General features: G+C 51.7%; 1 protein-coding gene across 6 annotated transcripts in view; it reads left to right on the top strand.

Annotated features, from left to right (window-relative positions):
• ZFHX3 (zinc finger homeobox 3) overlaps window positions 1-26,701 on the top strand; it is a 191,335-nt gene that overhangs the window by 117,743 nt on the left and 46,891 nt on the right. For all 6 annotated transcript variants that reach the window (XM_077309607.1, XM_077309608.1, XM_077309609.1 and 3 more), the window contains 2 exons: window positions 13,822-16,523; window positions 19,814-20,310. In XM_077309607.1, coding sequence (XP_077165722.1) covers window positions 13,868-16,523; window positions 19,814-20,310 — 3,153 coding nt within the window. In that variant the 5' untranslated portion in view covers window positions 13,822-13,867. The remainder of the gene's footprint in view (window positions 1-13,821; window positions 16,524-19,813; window positions 20,311-26,701) is intronic.

Genomic DNA, 26,701 nt, shown 5'->3' on the forward strand with positions numbered 1-26,701 from the left:
GTTTGGATCCTATTACTGTTGGGTGGATTGAGAACTGGTTAACAGATAGCACCCAAAAGGTGCTTGTAAATGTTTCGTCATCTTCTTGGTGAGGAGTGACCAGTGGATTGACAAGGATCTGTCCTGGGCCCTGTGTTATTCAATGTATTCATAAATTATTTGAATGAAGGAATAGAGGGGGTGCTTAAATGTGCAGATGATACTAAACTAGGAGGAGTACCAAACACCAGAAGACAGAATCAGGATACAGGACTATCTTGACAGGATGGAAAACTGGGCTAAAACGAATAAAATGAATTTTAATAGTGAAAAAAGTTCTGCATTTAGGTAGGAAGAATCAAATGCATCAGTACAGGATGGGCAAGGCTTGTCTTGGCAGTAGTACATGTGAAAATGATCTGGGGGTCTTGGTAGACTAGACACCAAACATAAGTCAACACTGTGATTCGGTGGCTAAAAAGGCAAATGGAATTTTGGGCTGTAAGTATAGTCCAGATTATGCAAGGTGATGGTATCACTCCACTCCAATCTGGTTAGACCTCACTTGGAGAACTGTGTTCAGATTTGGGCACCACAACTAAAGAAAGATATTGAGAAACTGGAGTGTGTCCAGTGGAGGCCAAATGCTGAGGGGTTTGGAGGCCAAGTTGTATGAGGAGAGGTTGAGGGAGCCTGGTCTGTTTAGCCTGGAGAGAAGACGACTAAGAGGTGATATGATCACCATCTTCAAATACTTGAAGGGCTCTCATATAGAAGATGGGGGAGAGTTGTTTTCTGTTGCCTCAGAGGGTTGGACCACAACCAGTGGGTTGAATTTAATTCAAAATAATTTTTGGCTAAACATCCAGAAGACGTTCCTGACAGTTGGAGCAGTTCCTCAGTGGAACAGAGTTCCTCAAGGGCTGGTGAGTTTTCCTTCTTTGGAAGTTTTTAAGCAGTGGCTAGAAATGCTGGTTTTATGGATATAGGCAGATGGTGAATGGGTAGGCAAGAAGGGATGTTCCAGTGTTTGTCTCTTGTGGCCTTTCCTTCCATACCCAGGAACTGCTAATTGCCCCTGTGGGATGGTAGGTGAATTTCCTCCAGGCCAGACTGGATTCTGGAGATTTTTGGTATCTGTGGGGAATCCCTTGGGCATGAAGTCGGGGTGTGTAGGGAGATAGTTGTGAGTTCCTGCATTATGAAAGAAGTTGGACTTGGATGACCCTGAAGGTACCTTCCAACTCTATGATATTATAACCCTCAGCTATCTCCGGCAATGCAAACGTTTTGAAAAGGAGCAACTCCCGCCCCAGCACCACGGAGAGCTGGGAAGTGGCTAAAATTGTTGAGGACAAGTTCTGCAGCAGATGAAGGATGTCAGAATTAGTGTTTCAGTGGGATGAGTCAGTGAAGCTTTGCTTCTTGCTTATGTGCACTGAATAAAATATAGAAATTTGTTATTTGCAATTTAGGCAACTCAGAACAGAGATATTTTGGTCCTGGCCCCTACCTGGTGGAATGAGCTCCCGGAAGAGCTAAGGGCCCTACAGGATCTTTTGGGGTTCCGCAGGGCCTGCACGATGGAGCTCTTCCGCCAGGTTCACGGTTGAGGCCAGAGCACCGAGAAGATCTGGGACCCTCCCCCCCCCCCCCCCCCCCCGGAATATTCTACGGGCAGTTGAGATCATTTTCCATGCCACCCCTAGAGTTGGTTTTTAGGGGGGTATTTTAGTTGTGTCATGTCGTCGCATATGTCTTGGATGTTGTTTTTTTCAGGATATTGTTGTATTTTTATGGGTATTTAATTGGGATTTTTATTGAATGTAACCCGCCACGAGCCTTCTGGGAGTGGTGGGCTAAAAGTCAAATAATAATGATAATAATGCTAATGCGATATGATATATGATATATGATATATGATATATGATATATGATATATTACATATTACATATTACATATTACATATTACATATTACATATTACACATTACACTACATTACATTTATATTATATTATATTATATTATATTATATTATATTATATTATATTATATTATATTATATTATATTATATTATATTATATTATATTATATTATATTATATTATATTATATTATATTATATTATATTATATTATATTATATTATATTATATTATTAGCTGGACAGTTCAATATTTTATGTAGTTGAGCAGTACTTACAATATAGGGGAATTCCACTTACACATGCTTGCTTTTGCCACTGATGAGTTGATGGAGCACCATCAATGATTTGTTGCTGCTGTGGGCTGGTCCCTTCCCCGAAAAAAGCAGTGCCTAACATCTTTGCCCTGCCCTGTGGTGTTCGTCCTCTCAGTGATTACTTGCAGCGAATAAAGCTAGAGCCGTGCTCTCAGTGAGGCCGTTCTCTGTGCTGAGAATTATGAAGCTTTTGAACATTTGCTGCTTCATACTGAAGTTTGTTGGCTACCAAGAGGCAACTGTGTGAGATGCTTTTATGACTTTTTAAAGGACAAGAATGCTTTGTCTAGGGATGAACTCAAAGAAGTCAGACATTACCCTGCTTAATTTATCAGAACTCTTAGTAAAATTCAGTGAAATGATCTTGCTGTTGCAAAGAACTGAGGTCAATCTTATTAAGTCCAAATTTGTTGCCTTTTTGTTTGCTTCAAAGTCAGGCAAGATAGGTGGCTGTGAGCTACACCAATTTCCAAGTTGGTCTGAGTGAGAAGAGAAAGGTGGGGTGCAAGATGATGTAAGTGCTTTTGTGACCATTTTGGAGAGGTGGCATGAAGATCCATTTGAGTTATATCAGAGTCACACACAGAGTGGGAAGAGACCAGCAAGGGTCATCCAGTCCAGCCTCCCATCTTCTCAGAGGCCTGACAATCTCCTCCTAAAAACTTTGTTGAGGATCTTCTTTCATTGGAAACTCCAGGTTGGGTGATAAATCCATATTTAGATATGGAGGAAATTTGAATAGTTGGAGGAAGACCTGACTGAGCTACAAATCAAATTGTGCTGGAGCCAGAGTTTAAGAAGCTATACCATGAGTTTTGGTGACTGAAGGAAGGAAATTTCTGGTTGCTGTCCATCATTATGTTTGGGGAGTGACCCAGAAGCTCCTTGCTGCATTGCCACTGTCATATTTGGTGGGACATAGTTTTTGTGTGATCATCCAACTTCTCTCCAAGCAAAGAAATCAATTCCAGATGACTGGACATGGAATAGGCTTCCTTGGGAGGTGGTGGGTTCTCCTCCCTTGGTAGTTTTTAAGCAGGGGCTAGATAAGCATCTGACGGAAATGCTTTCTGTGAATTTAGGCAGATGGTAAGTGGGCGGGCAGAAGGGGTTGTGTCAGGGGTTGTTGTGGCCCTTTCTCGTGTTCTCGGGGAAATGCTGATGGCCACTTTGTGGTTGGGATGTGAATTTTCTGCCGGCCAGATGGGCCAGGGATTCTAGTGTTGTTGTTTTTTTGGGTGGGGGGGGCATCATCTGGGCATGAAATTGGAATCACTCTGGGTGGGCAGGGAGTTGTGAATTTCCTGCATTTTGCAGGCAGTTGGACTAGATGACCTTGGAGATCCCTTCCAACTTTAGGATTCTATCATTCTATGGTGACTTAGTGACCTTAAATCGGACACCAGGAAACTGGGATCTGTTCCTCAAGTCCATCTGTCGCATTAAGAATTTAGTGAGCAGTGAAGCAGTCAGGAACTAAATGGGGCATCTAAGATCCTTGTTAAAAGACTATCAAACTTTGAAAAGTTAACCAATTTTGTTGCCTATATCAAACTAAAATGCTTAGATTGAATTTTTAATAAATGTGCAATTAATTTAGGTGGGTTGGACAGAAGTAGCAAATCAAAATTTGAGTCCAAGTGAACCTTTAAGACGAACAAAATTTTATTCAATATGTGGGCATTTGTGTGCAGGCACACTTCCTCAGACAATGAAATAGGACTAATCAGAGTACAGATATAAGGAGAGAATAAATTAGCTAATAGCATCATGAAGATATCCAACAAATATGTAGCATAAACAAATAATGCCTTGCTAGAATAACAAACTGAATTAATCTTTGGGTTCAGTTGCTGTTCACAGGAACATAAGGGGAATAAAAATGTTAAAGTTAATGATTAATGGCTGGTGCTTTCCCAATTATGAACGCAAGTAATTAAAAGAGACCTGTTGCTAGCCTGATCCGTCTCCACTTAAGCATGAAACCACCCGCGCAAGTTACAAGCTGTGCTTAGTTCGGTTACCTGTCCTGAGACCAGAGAGCTAGATTCTCAATTACATTACATACTACATTATATCACATTACAGTCCCATTATCCCCAACAAAAAAAATGAAGAGGGGAATGTAAGGAATGCAGATATACGAACTGAATGGAATCCCCAGGACTCAAAAGGGATATTGGTTTCTTATCTCACTGCACATGCTAACCTCATTCAGCTCTTATATTTACATTTCTTAGAGTGTTCATCCTGGAGAAGAGGAGGTTGAGAGGTGACATAACAACTCTCTTTACCCGAAAGGTTGCTGGAGGGGGGCAGGGAGCTGTTCCTATTGGCAGCAGACAGTAGGACCTGCAGTAATGGCTTTAAACTACGTATAGAATGGTACCCGCTAGATATCAGAGAAAATTATCACTGTCATTGTAATTCCGCAGGGGAATGGGCTCCCCCTCCCTGGTGGTCTTCAAGGAGCGGCTGGACAGAGAGTTCTCCTGCATGCTCCAAATGAAAGCCTTCACGTGCTTTGGCAGTGCAGAAATGGCACAGGCCAGATCTTTCCTGTGGGCAGAGTGTCCAGGCCACAGGAGGCAGCAAGATGGGCCCTCTCCAGACTCTCTGTGCTGCAAGGAGAGCAAAGCCTGCTGTGCCAGTCTTGGGGTGGCAGAAGGATGGGGCACTTCCCCCCCTACCCTGCAGGAGCTGCACAGAGGATCAGGCTGAGGCAGGCCGCAGCAATCTGCTCAACACAGGCAGCCTTGGTTTTGCTTTCCCTGGGTGGTGATTGAGGCACTAAAGGCGTTCCTGGAAACCAGAGATCACGGCACCGTTAAGAAATCTGAATAGGCCCTCAGCCAGCGGTATCCCGGGTTACCCCTTTGATGCTGCTGCTGCTGCTGCTAAGACTGGGAGGAAGCAGATAGCCTGGGGCGGGCGGGCGGGCGGGTGGGCAGGCAAGATGCCTTCCAGGGCCCAGCAGGCTGAGTGTTGCAAGGAGGCTTTCCCTGTTCCACTGCAGCATAGCTGGAGAGGCTGGATGGCCTTTGCTCTCTCCCTCCCCCTGTTCCCACATTGGTTTTTGCCTTGGCATCTGTATCAGCCAGTTACTAGGAAGCTCCCACTGCTGTGGGGGGTGGGGAGGTGTCACAGCTGAAGGGAGATCGTTGGGTGCTGGAGGGGAGGGGTGAGATCTGGAGCAGGCTGCCTGGAGAGTCCCTTGGGCAGCTGCCAGCGGGGTTCTTGGGGCCATGCTAGGCTCCATAGGCAGCAGGCAGCACTGGTCTTCTGGAAGGGAGGCTCCTGGGCCAAGGAGCCTTGGGGAGCAGGCGGGGAAGAGAGGGCACGGACACCCGTGGGGTGTCTGTCAGCATCGCCTCTCCCTTGGTGCTTTGGGGGATGTATGGGGGCAGGGGGGCTGTCCGTCTTCACCTGCAGTGGCAGCGGAGGCTGCCAGTGTGGATTTGACTCTTCCTGGGACAGGATTGCTGCTAGCGTCTCCCGCTGGGCTTTCAGCACCTGGATGTGAACGTCCTAGATAGGCAATCTGGGCAAGGACTGGTGGCCGGCCATTGACTCTGGTGGGGCGCTTGCCAGCGTCAGCCACTCCCTGAGTCTGCTTTTCTGTTTCAAGATGTTTCAAGACCTGGAAGGAAGTCTGTCCTTTCTTTATCCATCGGGAAAGACAGCTCTGGTTGTGAACCCTGGAGAAGTGTCCTGCAACCACGGCCACCCTCCTTCCGGGGGGAGGGGGGGCTGTCACTGAGGCCGCTTGGCTGTGAGATGGCTGCAGGCTGCTGGGCTTGAGACTTGGCTTTTGGTGAAGACTCCGACTTGGCTGTGTTCTTCAGACATATGGAGCCAGCCAAACCAGCCCCCAGTGGATTCTTGCTGGCTTCCTTTCTTGCCTCTTGGGAGTCTTGATGATGTTCAGACCTCCGTGGGAAAGTCTCCAGAGGCCACGGATGAACGGGGGTTGGGCTGACCACGAAGGGGAGGTGCTCCTTGCAGCAGTGCATGTCTGTGAGTGGAACTTTGCTTCTCATTGCCCTCTGGGTGTCAACGCAAGAGTAGTTTGCAGTGGTTGGGCTGATGGGGGAGAGGAGTGGCCTGTGAGCCAGGCCCCCACCCCACCACCTTTGGCTGGTTGTAGCCAAGCTGCTCCGGAGATCTGGTCTGCTCCACAGTGGAATAGGGAGAAGGCACCGTCTCGGACAGCGGACACCTCTCTTGCTGCCCACCTGAGACTGTGCTTTGCAACCCAACGGTCTCCTCTGCAGGTCGTTGCTTTGTAGGAGGGGGGGGCACCCAGGGCACCCACTCTGAAGTTTTCATTGGCTTGTTAACTTCCTCCGTAGCTGTCTTTCTTTAATTAACGCCTCGGAAAGTGCTGGTGTCTTGCAGAAATGCTGCTGAGCTGCTCCTTTTGGACGCAGGCAGATGCTGGTGTGTGTGTGGGTTGGGGCCCCGGGAGATATTCTTGCTGTGGTGCTCCAGCATAGTTAGTAGCTGCAGTTACTGCAGTGGTACTGATTGTGTGGTCTCATACTAGCCTGCTTTACGTGGGTGACTTGGAGATGGTTAGGCCCCTGGCTCAGTTGCTCTCGGGGAACTGTGTTCCTGGCCGTTTCTGGGGAGGGGGCATCCATGTGCCCTTTCCCCACTGCCCCTCCAGGAGCTAGTACTATTGAACTACAGTGGGACTTCCACAGAACAGGTTCCTCTATAACCCCACTGTCCCCTGGCCTACCCTGGGCTTTCCCAGTTTTCGACTGGCATCATATATCATTAGAACAACAGCCGTAAGAGGTCCTCTGTTTGCATGGTTTTTTGATGTATCAAAATAAGGTTAGTCAGTTGATATTTTTGAAGAAGGCCTTGGATGCTGGGTAGAGGTAATGGTAGGTTCAGCAGGGGCTGGCCCAGAACAAAGGGGATGGATCCTGGCTCAGGTCTTGGCACCGTCTTGGGTCCCCATGAAGGGCCTCTTGTGGCGCAGAGTGGTAAGGCAGCAGACATGCAGTCTGAAAGCTCTGCCCATGAGGCTGGGAGTTCAATCCCAGCAGCCGGCTCAAGGTCGACTCAGCCTTCCATCCTTCCGAGGTCGGCAAAATGAGTACCCAGCTTGCTGGGGGGTAAACAGTAATGACTGGGGAAGGCACTGGCAAACCACCCCATATTGAGTCTGCCATGAAAACGCTAAAGGGCGTCACCCTAAGGGTCAGACATGACTCTGCTTGCACAGAGGGATACCTTTACCTTTACTTTACCGGGTCCCTGTGCATTCCATGTGGAGGAGGGAGGCCTGCTTGCCTCTCCTGCCCATCCCAGGGCCAGCTTCTTGGCCGCCTTTCCCTCTCCCTCCCTCCAGAGGACCTTTCATGGGAGAGGCAGCTGTGTGAGGGGCCCAGGATGTGCCAGCATGTGGGCCGTCCATGTCCCTTGTGGCTGGGAGGGCACTGGAGGTCTGCGGGCCAAAAGTGTTTCTGGGGGGCTATCTTGCTGGCTTGGGAGGGGGCGGACTGCCTCCCACAATACAGTGTTTGGCCCCACTTGGTGGGATGGCGGGGCCCCGGCTGTGATCTGAGCCGCCTCCTTCTTTGTGAGGGTCTCCTCGAGCCGCCTGCCATCCTCTTGCATGGCCCCCGCAATTCTCCTAATAAAACATGTTATTATCTGGTTGGCGACTGATCGTGTGGCTTCTGCTCCTGCAGCAACTCAGCGGCATCATGGGTCAGAGCGGTCAGCCCTGCCGAGCTCTCCCTGAGGGCACCCTGTCAGGGCCTTGTGAGTGAGGGCTGGACTGGGGCTCCCCCCTCCCCCCTTGCTTGAGGGATGTGTGAAGACTGTGTGTCCTGGGCCCAGCCGCCCAGCCCTTGAGCCTCCCCTTCCCTAAAGCACACACCAGCCTTATGAGGCGGCTTCTAGTTGATAGGTGGGATCCTGTCCCCTCCAGAGGCTGGGTGTGGCTCCCTTCTCTTTGGGGCTTGGCCTCTTTCCTCACCTCAGAGAAGGCTTTTTGTGTGGGGCCCTGGGGGCCCGATCCTTCTCTTAATGGAGTTTCCCATCATCTGCTGCGCGGCTGATTTCTGATCAATGAAAATGAAATTGCATCACCTCCTCCGAGGGCTCCGCATAGGGTAGCTGCTGCTTCCCACTGTGTCAGTTCCGGTAATATCATCTCCTCAGGCGGGCAAGAGAAATAAAAATAAAACTCCACAATTAGCAGGAGGCCAGACTGTGAGCTAACCCTTTCAGTGCTGGGGTCCAGAAAGGCAGGCCTTTGCGCCAGCCCACATGGGCTGCCCAGGATGTGGGCTGCCTCCTGCTGGAGGGGCTCATGCAGCCGCCAAGGGGGCCGCAGGAGAAACCCCCTTTAAGGGTCCAGTGCTCACGCTGCTGGCAGCTGTTCAGCTTTAGGGCTCCTTGAATCGGGCTGCCGTCCCCCCCCCCCCCATTCAGCCTGGCTTTTGGTTGCCTAGAAGGATGTCCTCCTTGGGTACTCTCTACAAAACAAGGAAAGACATTTTGAGACCATAAAAGGGCCATGTGTTCTGTGAGGGAGGGGAGGCTGAGAGAGCCCTGAGATCACTGAGGAAGAAGAAGAAGAAGGAGAGTTGGTTCTTAGATGCCGCTTCTCTCTCCCCGCTCAAAGCGGCTTACAGTCGCCTCTCCCCCCTTCCCCCCCAACACCCTGTGAGGTGGGTGAGGCTGAGAAAGCCCTGATACTACTGCTTGGTCAAAACAGCTTTATCAGGGCTGTGGTGAGCCTAAGGTCACCCAGCTGGCTGCATGTGGAGGAGGAACAGGGAATCAAACCTGGCTCAGCAGATCAGAAGTCCATAATCCTGACCACTACACCAAGCTGGAGGTTGAGAGCGGACATGATTGCTGTCTTCAAGTTTCTGAAAGGTTGCCACTCAGAGGAGGGCAGAGAAAGGTTCCCGTTGGCAGCAGAGCATAGGACCCACAGTAATCAGTTTAAGCTACATGTAGAATGGTACCAGCTAGATGGCAGGGGAAAAAAATCACTGTCAGAGTAGTTCAGCAGAGGAATGGGCTTCCTCAGGAGGTGGGGATCTCCCCCTCACTGGCCGTCTTCAAGCAGTGGCTGGACAGATCCTCCTCCTGGATGCTTGAGGCTGATCCTGCCCTGAGCAGGGGGTGGGACTAGATGGCCTGCATGGCCCCTTCCCACTCTGGGATTCTAGGAGTCTAGTTCAGCCGTGGAAGGGGCTTCCTCAGGAGGTGGGGATCTCCCCCTCACTGGCCGTCTTCAAGCAGCGGCTGGACAGATCCTCCTCCTGGATGCTTGAGGCTGATCCTGCATTGAGCAGGGGGTGGGACTAGATGGCCTGCATGGCCCCTTCCCACTCTAGGATTCTCTGAGACCTCTTGCCATGGATAGTTGCCACACAGACACAAGAGGAGGAGGAGGAGGAGGAGGCGGCACGCTCCCTCCAAATAACAGCATTTCCTGTTCCAGAGTAATTTATTACAATTCAAAAAAAATCTGAAGGTTTTTGTGCAGAGCCAGGGACTGACCCAGGATTGTACCAGCTCCGTTCTGTGTATCAGTTCGTGGATTCAGTGATCTGCATGACAAGGTTCCAGTTGAGAAATAGAATATATAATCATATAGGAGAACAAAGTCTGGTTGCAGTCACACCTTTAAGACCAACCAAGTTTTATTCTGGGAATATGTACACAGAAGCTTCTTCCCAGAATGAAACTTGGTTGGTCTTCAAGGTGCCCAAACCCGGACTCAGCCTTTGTTCTGTTGCTACAGACCAACACGGCTGCCCACCTGGATCCATCTTCATATGATGTAGGTGGGGTTATCTCTCACATCACTTCTTCCCCCTTCCTGTGGGTCAGAAATGGAAGTGAAAATCTCAGGTTGTAGGCCTGGGGTTTGCACAGGGATGGGTGGAGTTTCTGCCTTTTGGCCCTCAAGGGCTAGTCTAGGGAAGTAGGCCCACTGAAGCTACTGGAGCCCTCTGTGGCCCTGTAGCACCAAGCCACAGTAGTCCCTGTAACAAGTACCTCCAGGCTACGTTGCTATAGCTCTTTCCCATGGCCTGGACCCAGAAATTGCAGCTGATGTAGAATGCGGCTGCTTGGGTCCTTACAAGGGCCCCTTCGAAGGCTCATCAACCTGCCCCCCAAGATACTGGTTGAGTTCTGGGTCAAGTTCAAGGTGTTGGTTTTAACCTTTAAGGCGTGCAATCCAGGCCCTCTGTACCTGAGGGACTCCCACTCCGAGTATGTACCCGAAGGACATCGTGCTTAGCCAATTCCGACTTGCCAATGGTCCCTGACCCCAAAGAAATGAGATTAACCAGAGCCAGGGCCATCCTGGTCCTGGCACCAGCCTGCTGAGATGAGCTTCCACCAGATATCTGGGCCCTGAAGGGTCTGCAAAACAGCACTCTTCGGCCAGGCATACGGTGGAGGCCAACCGAAGCAGAAGTAAAATCAAACCGGACCTCCCTCTGCTGCTCCCTCACTGTGGGAGGAGATAGGCCCCTGCTGGCAGAGCACTTTACCATCTCTCCGCTGAACATTTTAATTATTGTTTTAATGGTTTTAACTACCCAGGCACAGGTTTTTACATGTTGTTAGCCACCTTCAGCCTGCTCACAGAAAGGAGCAGCCTACAAATCAAATAAATAAATCAAGTACGTTCATGGAGGTAGGTCCACTGGTCACTCGCTGCAACCATGGGGCAAGTCTCGACCTCTGTGCCCTCTTCATGGGCTCTTCCAGGCAACTGTTTGGCCACTGCTGCGTGGGATGGGATGCTGGGCTTGATTGTCAGCCAGTCGGATGACCCAGCAGGGCTCTTCTGGCTCTGGACCTCAGGAGCCTCTCTTCCAGACAGCGGGGCTGTAGGCCAAGGGGTGCAAGGTGGGGAACTCGCCTGGAATGGATCCGTGCCCTGGTGGAGCTCGAGGCGGAGGGGGCTTTGGCCTCCAAGTTACGGCTCTCGCCCGCTGAAGGGCATTGATTTTACGGGAAAGCCTCATGGCAGGCAGCGTTCTGATCGACCTGCTGAGTTGACTGCAGCCTCCTTCTCCCTTAATGACCTGGGTGGGCTCCAGAGGAGAGTGTGTTGTGTGAACGGAGGAGAAGAGGGGCTTGGAGGACTCTGGGCAGCCGCCTTAGAGGGAAAGGGGGGCCTGCAGGGGGACCAGTGGAGACAAGGGCTCTTCCTCTGGTGGTGATGGTGGTGGTGGTGGTTTTTGTTTCTTGTTCCCCTTTTGTGCTGAGTCCCAAGGCAGATTCCAGGGACCTTCACTGTGACCATGCCAGGCCTTCGGAAGGCAGGCAATCCAAAAGTGCTGCTGAGAGGATTCCATGTCAGGCTGGGGTTGGACAGAAGCCTGCCTCTCTGGGGGGGCGGGGGGGGGGGGCTGTGGCCTGCAGCTGCCCTCGGGCTGCCTGGAAAGCTTGGGGTGGAGCTGGTTGCAGAGCGGCCAGAAGGGGGCTTGAGAGCCTTGCAGCCAGCCAGGGAGGTGGGAGAAGCCCCTTCCTTCTTCGCTGGTTAACTGGTGGGGCAGCCAGAAGGCCAAAGAGCCCACCAATTAATTGGGAAGCGTTTGCCGGTTTGCCTGGCCTGGCCTGCGGAGGAGATTGGCTTTCCTGTCAATAAACAAGTCCCTGGTGCAGCATCAAAGCCGCAGTCCTTTATCAATCGCGGCCTCCTCTTCCCGCTTGTTCCTGTAACTTACCAAGCATTTATGACATTGATTTTACAATCGGGCTGTTAACCCTCCCGCCCCATCCGCCCTGCCAGCCCCGTTGGCCCAAACTGCCAATCAGGCCGCTTGCAGCCAATTGGCGGCTCTGCCGGGAAGGCCAGCTGGTCTTGGTGCTTTTCCGTTTGAGGCCCCCCTTTGAGCGGTCGCCGGTCTCTCCCTTGCTTCGCTCTGCGAAAGGGGAGCTCTGGAAAGGGGGCGGATGAGCTCTCCAGCCTGCCCAGCAGTGAGGAGTTGCAGAGGTGATGGACTGCCCTGCTGTGCCAGGCCGTCCAAGGCACTGCTTTAGGCAGAGCTGGCCTTCAGGCTTAGCAGCAGGCGTCGGAAAGAAGCTTTGAAGCTCCTTGTGGTTTCCCTCCAGCCGAGGGCGTTGTGATTTTATTTTGCTTACGTATTTCAGCACTTATATCCTGCTTTTCTCTAAAACAGACTTAAAGCAGCTTGCAAGAACCCCCCCACACACACACACACACAAATAAGCAAGTGCCTCTCAGGCAACAGAGCAAAACGCAGCCAGTTTTTTCCTTCTCCCAGGTCCCTTGTCTGGCGTGATGGAAGTCCCAGGCTGCACACGGGAGCTGCTTGGCTTGTGCTTCTGGCCACTGCTGAGCCAGGAGGGGGGGGGGAGAGACACTCCTTCGCTCCCCTCCTGCTGGAAGGGCATCACCCAAAGAGCCTCAGGGGCACCTCTTAGCTCATCTCTGAGCAGGAGAGGCTGTGAGCAGTGAGCCGTGGGGAGGGAGTGGCCGTGGCCTTCCTGGGACTTGGGTCTCCTCCCTAGCCAGGGGCTTGGCCCCTTGCCCCTGCCCAACTCCAGGAGAAGGGAAGAGGTCAGTGGACAGGTGTCGGAGTTGGGGAGTTGCATGCTCCAAGGGCATCTTGCCCGTCTTGGCCAGCCAGAAAAAGCTAATAGCTGCTCGAAGCCTTTCCTGGTGGCCTTCAGGCTGGCACGTTGGGGGCAGGAGGATTCACCTGCTTGCGGAGTCGTCAGAGGGCCCTTTTTAAAACCGGCATCCCTTGTGACTTGTGCTTTGCTGCGTGGTGTGGCTCCTCTACTTCTGTGGGAGCAGGTAGACGTGCTGTCATAGGTCTGGCCGTCTCCATGGGGTGAGTAAGAGAAGGTTGCTAGAAACCTACCTCCTGTTGCCCGGATGCAGCCCAGCAACGATGAGCACCGACCCCTGGCATTTGGCCCCTCCTATTCCCTGCTTTTGGCAGGCTTGTGTCTGGTGGTGGGGAGAGTAGAGTTGGGGGGGGCGCTCTTCCTTTCTGTGGTTGCGACTCTCCCCTGCTCCTGTAATCCCAGGAAAGAGAGGGAGGTGGGGATCCCGTCTCCATAAGGGCTGGACAGCGAGTGTTGGTCTGCAGCATTGAGGGGGGAGCCTGCAGCAGTTCGAGGGTCCTCTTGGGGCTAGAAAGGCCTTGGTTCTGAACCCTGCAGAGCCGGGAGGTCACCGGCACAGCCTGGGGCCTTTGCACAGACAAGCTTTTCTCACAAGGAAACACTCAGGATAAAGCAGAGGAAGCCCCCCCCCCCTCCGGCTGGTGGAGCAAAGGCAGGAGAAAAAGGGGTCATGCTCATGGGCCCCATCCACTTCCTGCTTTTCCTGTCCCTCCTGCCCTTCATCAACTGCTGGTGCGTCCCATGCTGCATCGTTGCCAAGGACCTCCTTGGAAGCAAGCCAGGAGGCGGGCAGTGGGGGTGCCAGTGGGGTCCTTACACGCTTCTGCCCTCTTTCCCTGGGGCCAGGCAGTGGGGAGAGTCTGCCTGTGCTGCCTCCTGACTGACCCGTCTCTTTCTCTTTCTCCCCCCATCCCCCCTCCCCCCTCTGTGTCTGCCTTCAGGTCCGAGCCACGCCAGGTGCCATGAACACTCCATGCAGCCTGCGCCATGGAATGCTGTGACTCGCCCGTCGTCTCGGGGAAGGACCATGTGCACGGTCTCCCTTTTCACCAGCCCCAGACGGAAGGCAGCAGCCAGCCGGGTCCCATGGAGCCTCTCTCTGGGGTGGAAAGCCACGACGCGGCCCTAGGCAGCCGGCTGACCCCTTCTGGCGAGGGCTCCACGGACAGGGCCCCCTCTGCCCCTGGCACTGAGCCCGCCAGCAAGGAGGTCAGCTGTCACGAATGCGCCACCTCCTTCACCACCCTGCAGACCTACATGGAGCACCACTGCCCAGGCGCCTCCCATGCGCTTCTCCCGCTGCCGGAGGAGGAGGAGAGCGGGAGTGACGCTGGGGGGGAGGAGGAGAGCGATGTGGAGGACCTGGCCGGGGAGATCGTCTATCAGCCGGATGGCTCCGCCTACATTGTGGAGAGCCTCAGCCAGCTGGTCCCGAGCAGCGGGGGCATCTGCGGGGCTGGCCATGAGGCAGGCGGCAGCGGGGCGATCCCTTCCCTCTTCCTGAACTCTCTCCCCGGGGCAGGGGTCAAGCCCCGAGAGCCACAGATCATCAATACTTTCCACATAGCCTCCTCCTTTGGGAAGTGGTTTGAGGGCTCGGGCCAGGCCTTCCCGGATACCTCAGCCCTGGCGGGGGTCAGCCCTGTCTTGCACAGCTTCCGCGTTTTCGATGTGCGCCACACAAGCAACAAGGATTACCTGAACAGCGATGGTTCTGCCAAAAGCTCCTGCGTATCCAAAGATGCTCCGAATAACGTGGACCTGTCCACCTTTGATGGCTTTGTGCTCTACGGGAAGCGGAAGCCCATCTTGATGTGCTTTTTGTGCAAGCTCTCCTTTGGGTACGTCCGCTCCTTTGTGAGCCACGCTGTGCAGGACCATCGGATGACTCTGAGTGAAGAGGAGCGGAAAATTCTTAGCAATAAGAACATCTCCGCTCTGATCCAAGGGATAGGCAAAGACAAAGAACCTCTCATCAGCTTTTTGGAACCAAAAACCAAAAACTTTCCACACCCTTTAGTTTCCACTGCTAACCTCATAGCCCCGGGACAAAGCTTCTACGGCAAATTCAGTGGGATTCGCATGGAAGGGGAAGAGGGGGGCCAGGGGGCGGGTGCCGCCAGCAGGGGCAAACCACCCCAGCCCTGCCTCTTGGCGCCAGGGGCCCTCTTGAACCTGGGGGGGCTAACGAGCTCTGCTTTGAAGACCCCCATTACCTCAGTCCCCCTGGGCCCACTGGCTCCCAGTCCTCCCCCTTCCTCCAAGGCCGAGGGTGAGAAGCCAGACCTGGCTGATCATGATGGCCTCTCAGAGAAGGCGGAGCCACCTGGGGAGGAAGGACTGGAGGAGGAAGGAGAAGAGGAGGAGGAAGAGGAAGAGGAGGAGGACGAGGAGGAGGACGATGACGACGACCATGAGGGGTGCAAAGGGCTGTTCCCAAGAGAGCTGGACGATGAGCTGGAGGAAAGACCTCCCCAGGAACCTGGGGCGGCGGCAAGCAGTGGCAGCGGCAGCGAAAAGGACCTTGCTCTCTCAAACCAAAGCATTTCTCCCTTAATGCCTACCGTGCCCCAGAGCCTGTCTGGGGGCACAACTTCTAGTTCCATTTCTGCTTCTTCCTTTGTCTTTGATGGTGGAAACAGGAGGAATTGTTTAAGCTTTAACAGTGAAGGCAGCGAGGGCGGCAGGAGGCTGGACTTCAGCGATGAAAGTGCCAATAGAGACTGTGCCACTCTGCTGGAACCAAATGAGAGTGGGGAGGGCGAGGACGGGGGCTGCGTCTCCCATCACCAGCACCCAGGGCCCCCCTGTGAGCTGGCGGGTGGGGAATGCCCCTCAGGGAGTGGCGTGGAGTGTCCCAAGTGTGACACTGTTTTGGGCTCCTCCCGGTCGCTTGGGGGTCACATGACCATGATGCACTCGCGAAACTCCTGTAAGACGCTCAAGTGTCCCAAGTGCAATTGGCACTACAAGTACCAGCAGACACTTGAGGCGCACATGAAGGAGAAACACCCAGAGCCGGGGGGCTCGTGTGCCTACTGCAAAAGCGGGCAGCCCCACCCACGGCTGGCCCGGGGAGAGAGCTATACGTGTGGCTATAAGCCCTTCCGCTGTGAGGTTTGTAATTACTCCACAACGACCAAAGGCAACCTCAGTATTCATATGCAGTCCGACAAGCATCTCAACAACATGCAGAACCTGCAGAATGGGGGCGGGGAGCAAGTGTTCAGCCACTCTGCTGGGGCCGCAGCCGCAGTGGCGGTGGCTGCAGCAGCGGCAGCAAACCTGGGGAACAGTTGTGGGGCCCCCTCCCCCACCAAACCAAAAAGCAAGCCGACCTGGCGGTGTGAGGTGTGTGACTATGAGACCAACGTTGCCCGGAATCTTCGCATTCACATGACTAGTGAGAAGCACATGCACAACATGATGTTGCTACAGCAGAACATGAGTCAGGCGCAGCACAGCCGCCACTTGGGCCTGAGCAGCATGCCTGCAGAGGCGGAGCTCTACCAGTACTACCTGGCACAGAACATGACCCTCCCCACCCTGAAGACCGACAGTGCTGCCCCGGAGGCCCCCTTCCTGATGGGCAGCTTCCCACTGGACCCCACCGGCCCCGCTGCTTCCCTGGCCCCAGCTCTAGGTGAGGGGGCTGGGGTTTGCGGGAGGGGGGTGGTGGGGGGACTGCTGGAAAGCCCCTGCTGTGCCTGGCCAGGCTTTCCTAGGGGGCCTGGAGAACACGTGCCTGATGGGTGGCGGGCTGGAGCTGCAGGGGTGTGGCCGGACATGGTGGTGGGCTCCCAGAAGGAAGATGGAGCCATGCTTGTCCCGCTCCGGGCAGGCTCGAGCACTCCCTCTTTCCAGGCAGGCTCCTGCTGGGGACATGCTGGCGGCAAGATGCTGATGGCTGCAGTGGGGCTTTGGGTGGTGGTGGGGGGGGGGGCTGGGATCCATTCTGGGGCCATTCTGAGGACGGCCAGTTGCATAGGCTGCTGGTGCAGTCTTGTTTTCAGTCAGGCCTGGTCGCCTTTGGGTGGTATCTTATTGCCCTACTGACTGCTAGAAATGCTTAATTTTAATTCTGTCAGCGTAGATCCAGATGGGCGGCCATGTGAGTCTGCCAAGAGCCAAAGTCCAGGAGCACTTTGAAGACCGAAAACATTCATGGCAGGGGAGCAGCTTCCGTGAATCACTGCTCCCTTCTTCAGGATCTGCCAAAGCGAGTGGTGGGCCCGAGAGATCCTCCCCTGCCACGGCTCTTCCATTCCTCAAATGCGTAGTGCCGTTGAGGTTCTGCATGCTCCATGAGGACACTTTTAAAATTCCCTGCCCATCGGCCACCTTTTTGGACTCCGTTGAATGAGTCCTTGGAAAGGCAAACTCACCTCCTCGTAGGCAGACCTCTACTTGGCTGCCACCCTCCACACAAACACTCCTCCTCTTTATGAGGGTCTTAAAATCCATCAGATATGTTGTTTCCTAGAACCCTAGAGCTGGAAGGGGCCACAAAGGCCATCTAATCCCACCCCCTGCTCAGTGCAGGATCAGCCTCACGCTGATCTGGTTTGCTAGCTGAGGAGGTTGGCATTTCCCCCTGAGCCAACATGTCCCTCTTCAAGACCGAAGCCTCCACCGGTCAGCCTGGAGCTTAGAAGGTCTGAGAGAGCCTTCCTTGTGAAAGGCTAACCATCTTTTTGAATTCCCATTGCCTGTTTGTTCAAAGTTCCTGGTCCAATATAGTCTCTAGCCATGACCCTTCTTGCAGCCTGTGAGCAACCTTGCTTAGGACATCCATAGTCTGTGGTTCCTGTAAAGGCTGGCCTCATCGGTCCCTTCTAAGTTGAAGGCAGCAGAAGGGAAGCCGGGGGGGGGGGGGGGAGAGGGCAGGAGAGCTGCTGCTGCTGCTTCTCTCCTGGTGCAAGATCTGCTGAAAGAGGTGTTTGTATGTGAAATGATGAATGCTTATAATACAGAGGAAGTCTGTATTAGTGGGATGACTGGCGTGTGAGGAGGAATCACGGACCAGAGGACTTCGTTGGTGAGCGTTGGTGCTGTGAATTTCCCTTCTCTTCTTGCTCTCTTGGTTTTGCTGTCCCCACAAAGGGCAAAGGCCCTCTGGGAGGTGCAGTTTGTTAATGACTCCATAGAAGTTCGAATCCAGTGGTGGGCCATTACGTTCTTCCCTGCTTGTCACTGGGCTTCTGTGCCCAGACCTGTGTGCCTGGTGGTATGCCCTCCTCACGTCCCTGAACCATGGGGCAGGCGAGGCAAGGATGGCTGCAGTTGTGCTCCTCAGAGGTCTGGATGTGCTTCTGTGTGCCCTCCTTTGCATCTTCATTCTGCTATTCATACCCAACTTTTTTCCTGAGAGGGCTTGTTTGTTAGAGCTGGGGTGTTTCTGGAACGGTGAAGGCTGCAACAGAAGATGGACTTTTCCAGGCTGTGTATTCTTTTTTTTGGGGGGGGGGGCATCATGGGAACTTTGGTGAGGAGCAGGGCAAGTTTCTGCTCAACTTATTTTCTTATTAAACTGAAATTGTAGTACTTTGTTCTTAATTGTACTATTTGATAAATATATGACCTGTAAGTATGACCTGTAAGTATAAATGCCTTATTTTTATTCAAAACTAGGTGAAATACGGACTTGACATGGCCAGCCTGTTGCTGTGCCTAATCCAGAAGTGTTTTTACATGCTGATAGAATGCATGAATATGGGGATTGTCCAGGAAGGCCCTTTGGAGAACAAGCTGTAGAGAGGTGACAGGCTCTAGAACAGTAGGAGATACAAAAGCAGTATTGTTAACTTCTGATGGGGAGCTGATAGGGCTGGTGGCTGAATTGCTAGTAGCTGCAAGGCCGTGTGCCTCTGCAGACAGGTTCTCTGGACGCCTGGCCCTCAAGGAAGGGCTGCAGGAGGTGAGCTGGGAATGCCATGTCCCCTTGCAAAGGCCGACATCAAAGAGAGGATGCAGGAGCACTCACTCCAAAAAATAGATCAGTACCCAGCTCTTTTACGATTCATTCCATAATGGCATGTGACATTTCTAGTTAATGGAATACAAATAAATAATATTGTCAAAAAGCTGATATTCTACAGTGTAATGATAGAACTGCAGGCTACAGCACCCTGAGTTTTCTAAACGTATCACAGTTTGTGCTGAGAGGTGTAAAGCAGAAGTTGAACATAGAAACCACCAACATATTAGAGTAAACAAAAGGAAGTTTTCATTATCTGGGCTTAGAATAAGTGTTGTAGACCTTCCTGTTAAAGCTTTCATTGGCTTCTGTGTGATATTTTCGAGCCCCCTGGGCATCAACATCAGATCATCAGCTAATCTACATTGGCAGAGTGGCAGCTGCCACTGGAACGTACAGTCAGTGGTTGGAAGAGCTTCTGATCCTGAAAATGGGCAGGAAGCCATTTACCAGCCAGCTCCTCTGCAGGACTGCCCTTTGCCTTCCTGGGGAGGGCTGCTGTGAAGCAGGAGGGCGGCAGGGCTGCACTGCACAGAGCCACTTGGCCAGTGGGAACAAATGCTTAGGGTTGTCCTGCAATCTAAGTGTTTGGAAATATTTCCCCGAGATGCTCATTGAGGAGCACTCTTGCCCTCTTTGACTAGGAGGCTTGCAGCAGCGTGAACTGGCTGCCTTGCTTGATAAGAGTTGATAAGAGCATTTCTTTCTTTTCAGTAGACAAACACTTCACTAGAGGCTTTTCCAAAAATGTCCCCTTCGGGCTTCAGGGTGAGGATACGGGAGAGGATAGAAGATATGGTGTGTTTCCAGAAACAGCACCTTTGTTTCCGGGCCCTGGAAGGTTCTTTGGGGCACGAGGCTTCCTGGTGCCCTGCAGGTCATGGCGTGGTTGGGGAAAGCGTGTCTTCAACCCCCCCCCTTTGTTTCCTGACTGTCATTCTCCTTTCTCTGTGCAGTGGGTGGAGAGATTCCCCTGGACATGCGGCTTGGGGGTGGGCCACTGGTGTCCGAGGAGCTCATGAACCTCGGGGAGACCTTCACGCAAACCAATGACCCATCTCTGAAGCTTTTCCAGTGTGCCGTGTGCAACAAGTTCAGCACTGACAATTTGGACTTGCTGGGGCTCCATATGAACATTGAGCGCAGCCTGCCTGAAGAGGAGTGGAAGGCTGCCATGGGGGATTCGTATCAATGCAAGTTGTGCCGCTACAACACCCAGCTCAAGGCTAACTTCCAGCTCCACTGCAAGACTGATAAGCATGTGCAGAAGTTCCAGCTGGTGGCACACATCAAGGAGGGGGGCAAGGCCAACGAGTGGCGTCTGAAGTGCGTGGCCATTGGCAACCCTGTGCATTTGAAATGCAATGCCTGTGACTATTACACCAACAGCCTGGAAAAGCTGCGCCTGCATACTGTCAACTCCAGGCATGAGGCCAGTCTGAAACTCTACAAGGTAAGGAAGACCCCATTTCTCAGACAGCTTGGCTGAGGGGCAAATGGGTTGACCTGTGCACAGATTTGGCTTCATGTTATTCCTTGGATGACATAGGATTGCTTAGAGAAGGTGGAGAGATTCTTTGTGTCTGTTTTTACGACGGATAACGTAAACCCACACAGGAACCTCTGTTTTCAGGAAGGCATTTGAATGTATTACCAAGTTATAACCAATTTCTAAAAACTGTGCAGTGGAGCTCCAGATTAACCTGTTCCAGATCAGGTAGAAGAAACTATTAAGGGAAGCATTATTAGACATGCAGAGAAGCAATGCCCGTTGAGGGAAATTCTTCCTGGGAAGTCCTGCCTCAGCAGACTTTTGGGGCTCTTTGAGGGGGCTAACACATTTGTGGGTAGCGGTCATCTGTCAGACAGTATAATACCAGCTCCATTGTTCCATTAGATGTCTCCTTATACTGATGATATGCACTGTGCTTCTTGGATGTCTATTCACATGGACAGTAATCTACTTTGAGTTTTGGTGAGAAATGCAACATACAAATACATAAAGGGATTTAGCAAGGTGCTTTGCCAAAGGTTCCTGAGTACGTTTAGCAGTCACAAGATCAGAGGACAGGTCATTTTATGGATCACCAACTGATTAAGCAGTAGGGAGCAGAGAACAGGAATCAATGGGTGGTTCTTGCAGTGGAGGGAAGTGAGCAGCTAGATCCCACAAGGAATTGGTCTTGAAACCAGTGCTGGCTCATAAATTATCTGGAATTGGACAATATTCAAGACAGAGAACTCTGAACAGCTCTAGGAAGATCTTTCTTATTTGTGTGAGGTAGCAACAACGTGGCAAATGATGGTCCCTGAATTGACAGGGAGTGGGAGGGAAAGACCTTGGGGTTGTAACGGGTAGTTTAATGACAGTCTGAAGGTGGTATGTGTAGTGCAGAAAAAGCCAGATCACATGATGGGAATTATTTGGAAAGGGGTTAAAAAATGGCCAACTTAGTGTAGCCTTGCATGGAATGCCATCTACAGTTTTGGTTGTCTCCGGGGAAGAAGAACAACTTCTGCAGGGCCAGGAAAAGGGCAGCTGAGAGGATGAAGTAGTCTGAGCCTGTTTGCTAGAAGTAAGGGGAAAATAAGACAGCTAAGGGTGGGGTCTAGACATAAAAATTAGAGTGTGGTGGAGAAAATGGCGAAGGATCTGTGGAGGCTCAAAGTCCATCCATGTGAATGCACAGGTGAGCAGTCGAGGAGCACAGAGACCAGAGGTCAGATGAGCAACCTGGTTTGGCCTGGTTTACAGGTAAGACCCCAGTATGGCTTGCTGCAGGCCAGGAGACCCGGGATTGCCCTCGAACAGGAGAAGGCAGGCAGTGAGCCCAGAGGCTGTGGTGATTGACATGGAAAGACCAAGGCAGTGGCTGCAGGACATTAGGAGCCACTCTCAGGCTTTTTTAAGCTCCTGCGTTTGAAGAACAGGAAGGGTTAGGGTCTGCCCTCTTCCAAGGAGTGGGGGTGGGTCAGTGTCATGAGGTCCTCACCCCCCCACCACCACCCCATCCTCTCAAAGGCCATTTGAGTTATATTAGGCTGAAGAAGTCTGGATTTGAGCCTGGCTATCCCCGTCCTCAGCTGCTGTGACCCTTCTCAGAAGAACACCTTGTCCTGCTTGGCCCCTGCTGCCAAATCTGAGCTTCCCCACTCCCACCTGACTTTAGCTTCTCCCACCCTCCCCCAGCCCCAGACATGTAAGCTGGTACTCGGGAAGCCCAGCATACAGTAAATAGTCCTTTTCCTTGGGCAGCAGAATTGCTCCAGACGCTTCTATTGATTTTTTCACTGGACTTAAAGCTTCACCTTTTTCTCTAATCATCCCGTAATGGCTTTAGTATGAACCACCAGGTACAAATTGCCATAAATCTAAGCAGCTTCACTTTGTGTGCCTTCCGTTCACTTGCCCATTCACTTACTCCCCCCCCCCTCTCAATTTTCTTCCATTTTCAATTCCACTGGTTTTTCCTGCCCTTTCCCCTCTCTTTCTCCCTAGATTCCTACTGGGAGGTGCTCTCATGGTATTGGTTCCCCTTGGTGGTGGAGGTCAGAGGAAGCGATTTTAGATGTTCCAGGAAAGTGTGAAGATGGCCAAAGAACTCTTTTGCCCACTGTCTCACCCAAAGGGGCTTTCCAGAGTGGATCCTCTCAGGGAAACATAGGTTCTTTTCTTGCAGTTAGGAAGCCATGCTCTGTCCACTGTTGTTGGTCTTCACATGTTCCCATGTGTCACATTTTTGTTCTGCCTTGCCACCCAACTAGGGCCCTCCACACTGCAGCATATATCAACTTTATAAATATCTGTTTTACCTATCTGTAAAACAGCAATTGAATCATGATCAGGAAGGAGGGTCAGTCAGGGGCTGTCAAACCAAACAGAAGAGACATCACCCACTGGCAGAAGATAATGGTAGAGGCTAGATATCAGAAAAAATTTTTTCACAGTCAGCATAGTTCAGCAGCGGAATAGGCTGCCTAAGGAGGTGGTGAGCTCCCCCTCACTGGCAGTCTTCAAGCAAAGGTTGGATACACACTTTTCTTGGATGCTTAGGGCTGATCCTGCGTAGAGCAGGGGGTTGGACTTGGCTTGTATGGCCCCTTCCAACTCTATGATTCTATAAACTTGGCAGATCCAAACACATTAATTTTTTTCAATCATTAGGGACTGAGAGAGTACATATATTTTTTATTGATTTGTAGATGTGGGGAGATAAAAATCACAAACATGTATAATAATGCAAGTACAAAATGAAAGTTAAATCCACAAGCCAAGTTCAGACTGTAACCACAGCTCAAATTCTTGCCTGTGGTGGAAGGGAGACTTGTAGACCCCAGTCTGATCTTGAACAGACAATCAAGTGATGCCGTGGAGTGTGGACTTGGTCCAAGGAGGGGGCCCAAGGACTGTGCCGGGGGGGGGGATGGACCTAGCCATGGGCACCCATGGGCACATGCAGTTCTTTGGGGGTGCCAAAGTGTGTTCCTTGACGGTTTGCAATGCCTTTGGCTTTTCCCCTTAAATCAGAAGGAAAATACATCCTATATTGCCTTCAAATTTTTATAAGTCTTATTCAGTTTTTTTAGCGTAAAGTTTGACAGCTTTTAAGAAAACTGAATTTTTGATTTGAATGCCAATTTCACTGTCAGCCAGTTTCTGTTTAGGAAGCAGACTTACAGCTGAAATGTCAAAAGCAAATTTAAATATCAGATTTTAAAAAGTCTGTTTCCCTAAAGCTCCAACTAAGAGACTGTAGTTAAGGCTGACAGTCCTCGAGTTCTCCTGCTACAGGGGAGCTGTCCTGGCCGGCTTCGGGTTCGTCCCTAGGATGGGCTCAGAGCGGCCAGCCAGAAGTGACCTGGGTGGGGGCCCACGAGCTGTGCCCAGGCCTGGCATCTCCACTGTGCTTCTGCCTTGACTGGTGAAGTGTGAATGTGGGGAGGAGGCAAGGCCTGGCGGCCCTGGGGTGGCATGTTGCAAATGGAGACTGGTGGGAGTTGTTTTCCCTCTTGCTAATGTAATCCATTAGCCAGGCGCATGCATAATCAGTTTAGAGTGCAGTTAACTGGATGTAATCGGGTTCTTGCCTCTCTGCTGGCGAAAATCCTCTCCAGATGCTGCCTGGGTGAGAGAGCTCCGGGCTTATTGGGCCTGAAATCCTCCTTCCTCTGCCTTTTGGCCGCTTCCCTTTCCTGCTGCTGCTCATCAGCTGCTGGGATGGGGGAGGCTGCAGGGGGGGGGGTCAGGAGCTACAGCCAGCTCACTCCTGGATGGGACCACGCTGCTTCCTGCTTGCTGGAGACCCTGGTGGCCAGGGAGCCAAGAAGGGGGAGAAGGGCGGCACTGGTGGCGGCCTGAGGGGGGGGGCGTGAGGGGGAAGCCCTGCTTTGCAGACAGTCCCTGGCATCTCTAGGCCTGGGCAGCCTTTTGCAGAGCTGTGCTGTCCAACTCCATAGTCTTTCTTTCTTTCTTTCTTTCTTTCTTTCTTTCTTTCTTTCTTTCTTTCTTTCTTTCTTTCTTTCTTTCTTTCTTTCTTTCTTTCTTTCTTTCTTTCTTTCTTTCTTCAACCCGTCACCTTGACGTCTATAGCTGACAAAATTGTAGAACAAATCATCCAACAGTCGGTCCTTGAGCAGCTAGAGTGGATGGCTGTGATTACTAAGCGTCAGCATGGCTTTCTCACGAACAAGTCAATTCAGACTAACTTGAACTCTTATTTTGAGAAAGTTACTACCTTGCTAGATCAGGGGAATGCTGTGGACATGGTTTATCTCGATTTCAGTGAAGCTTTTGGTAAAGGTGCCACATAATATTCTTCTTGACAAGTTGGTAAAATATAGTATGGATCCTATTACTGTTAACTGGATTGATAACTGATTGATAGATGGCAGCCAAAGGGTGCTTGTTAATGGTTTGTCATCTTCTTGGAGAGGAGTGGCAAATAGAGTGCCTCGGGGATCTGTCCTGGGCCCCGTGTTGTTCAACATATTCATAAATGATTTGGATGAAGGAATAGAGGGGTTGCTTATTAAATTTGCAGATGATACTAGGGGTAGCAAACACAACAGAAGACAGAATCAGGATACAAGATGATCTTGACAATGTGGAAAACTGGGCTAAAATGAATTTCAGTAGTGAAAAATGTAACGTTCTGCATTTAGGTAGGAAAAATCACACGCATCATTATAGGATAGGGGAGACCTGTCTTGGCAGTAGCCTGTGCAAAAAGGATCTAGGGGCACCAGTCGACCATCCCATGGGCCTCTGCCAGACTAGGGGGAACTGAGGGCCTGATCTGCACCAGGTGTAGGAGGGGGCAGCCCGGTGGCAACGTCATGTGGAAGCAGGGATTAGCTCTGCTTCTGTATGAGTGCCCTCCTGGCCTTTTCCACCGGTGTGGAATCAGCCTTGAAGGCACTGCTGCTGGAAGTTCCAAGGACAACTCTGGAGTTGTGGACAGTCTCTGGCTGCCTCCTGAAAGGCAAGGATAAGAAGGGGCCATTCCTATACTGATATCTAGTGGAGTCTATCACATACATATACTTGGCAAGGCAGTAAGGCGGCTAGGTATAAATGACAAACTCAGGCATGTTTACTTGAAATTGGCAATGTTGAGCTCACTCGCACTGAGCCTTGAGTGAACAAGCACAGGGTAAAAGCTGCTGAGATCTACCGGGGGGGGGGGGGTTCCTAAGTGGGTGGTGCACCTCCCCCCCCCAAGACAGTGTAAGAATCCAGGGGGCCATGAGGAATGTTTGGGTGGTAGGGGGGCAACAGTCTGACTCCTCCTACCTCAGGTGCATTTTCCTAGGGATAGACAGTCCCAGGGAGTTTGCCAGTGCCTTGCCTCTGCGTAGTGCTGGCCAGGGCCAACCATGCTTAGCTTCCTGGCCAAAACGAGAGCTTCAGAAGGTAGACTGGATAAGATCCTATTCCTGCTGTGCTCCTTCTCCTCTTCAGACTCTCTCCTTTCCAGGCTCCACCCCAGATCTCCAGGAACTTCTTAACCTGCCATTGTCAGCCCTTTCTCAAAAGTCTTTGGGAGGCTGGAAAAGCCTTCTCCTGCTTGCTCTTGGCCATGGGATTTTCCATTGCTTGCTTCTCTCTTTCTTTCTTTCTCTCTCTCTCTCCCCCCCCCAATGAGTGCTCAAATTGGCTTTTACAAAGATATATATTTTTCTGGACTAATATACGGACACTGCACAGCAATGGAATAAGAAGTGTAGGAATATAGTATGTTTTGAATTCACAGTAGAGCTAACGCTAGGAATGAGGTGTGGGGGGGCACAAGGGATGTGACCTGGGAGCCAAGGGGGCGACATCCTGAAAAAGTTTGGGAAGCACTGATCTACAGCAGGGGTAGTCAACCTGTGGTCCTCCAGATGTCCATGGACTACAACTCCCATGAGCCCCTGCCAGCATTTGTAGTCCATGGGCATCTGGAGGACCACAGGTTGACTACCCCTGATCTACAGGGAAGAGTCTCCTGGCTTCCCTCCTGTGCGTGACAGTGATGAGCCTGGGGGGCTGTAAACTCAGGGGCTTGGGCTATGCGAAGGGGAGGGATGATGTGGCTTCCTCATCAGAGAAGGGGCTAGTGATTTCCCAGATTTCTTGTATAGAAGCATTTTGAGCCTTTGTGTTCTTCCCCCAGGTCTATGGGTGAGGCTGGGCATCTAGGAAGATCAGCCCCCCCCCCCGCCTAGAATGACAGTAGCACCCTGTACACCTCCCCCTCTAGATGTGGAAGATTTGGGCTTTAGGTTCAGGAGGAGTGTTTTTTCGCCACAGCTTCTGGTCTATGGGTTTCTCTATTATTGTATTGTTGGTATTTATCGATATT

Source organism: Paroedura picta, chromosome 14 (genome assembly GCF_049243985.1).
Source record: "Paroedura picta isolate Pp20150507F chromosome 14, Ppicta_v3.0, whole genome shotgun sequence".
In the NCBI taxonomy this organism is placed as follows: Eukaryota; Metazoa; Chordata; class Lepidosauria; order Squamata; family Gekkonidae; genus Paroedura; species Paroedura picta.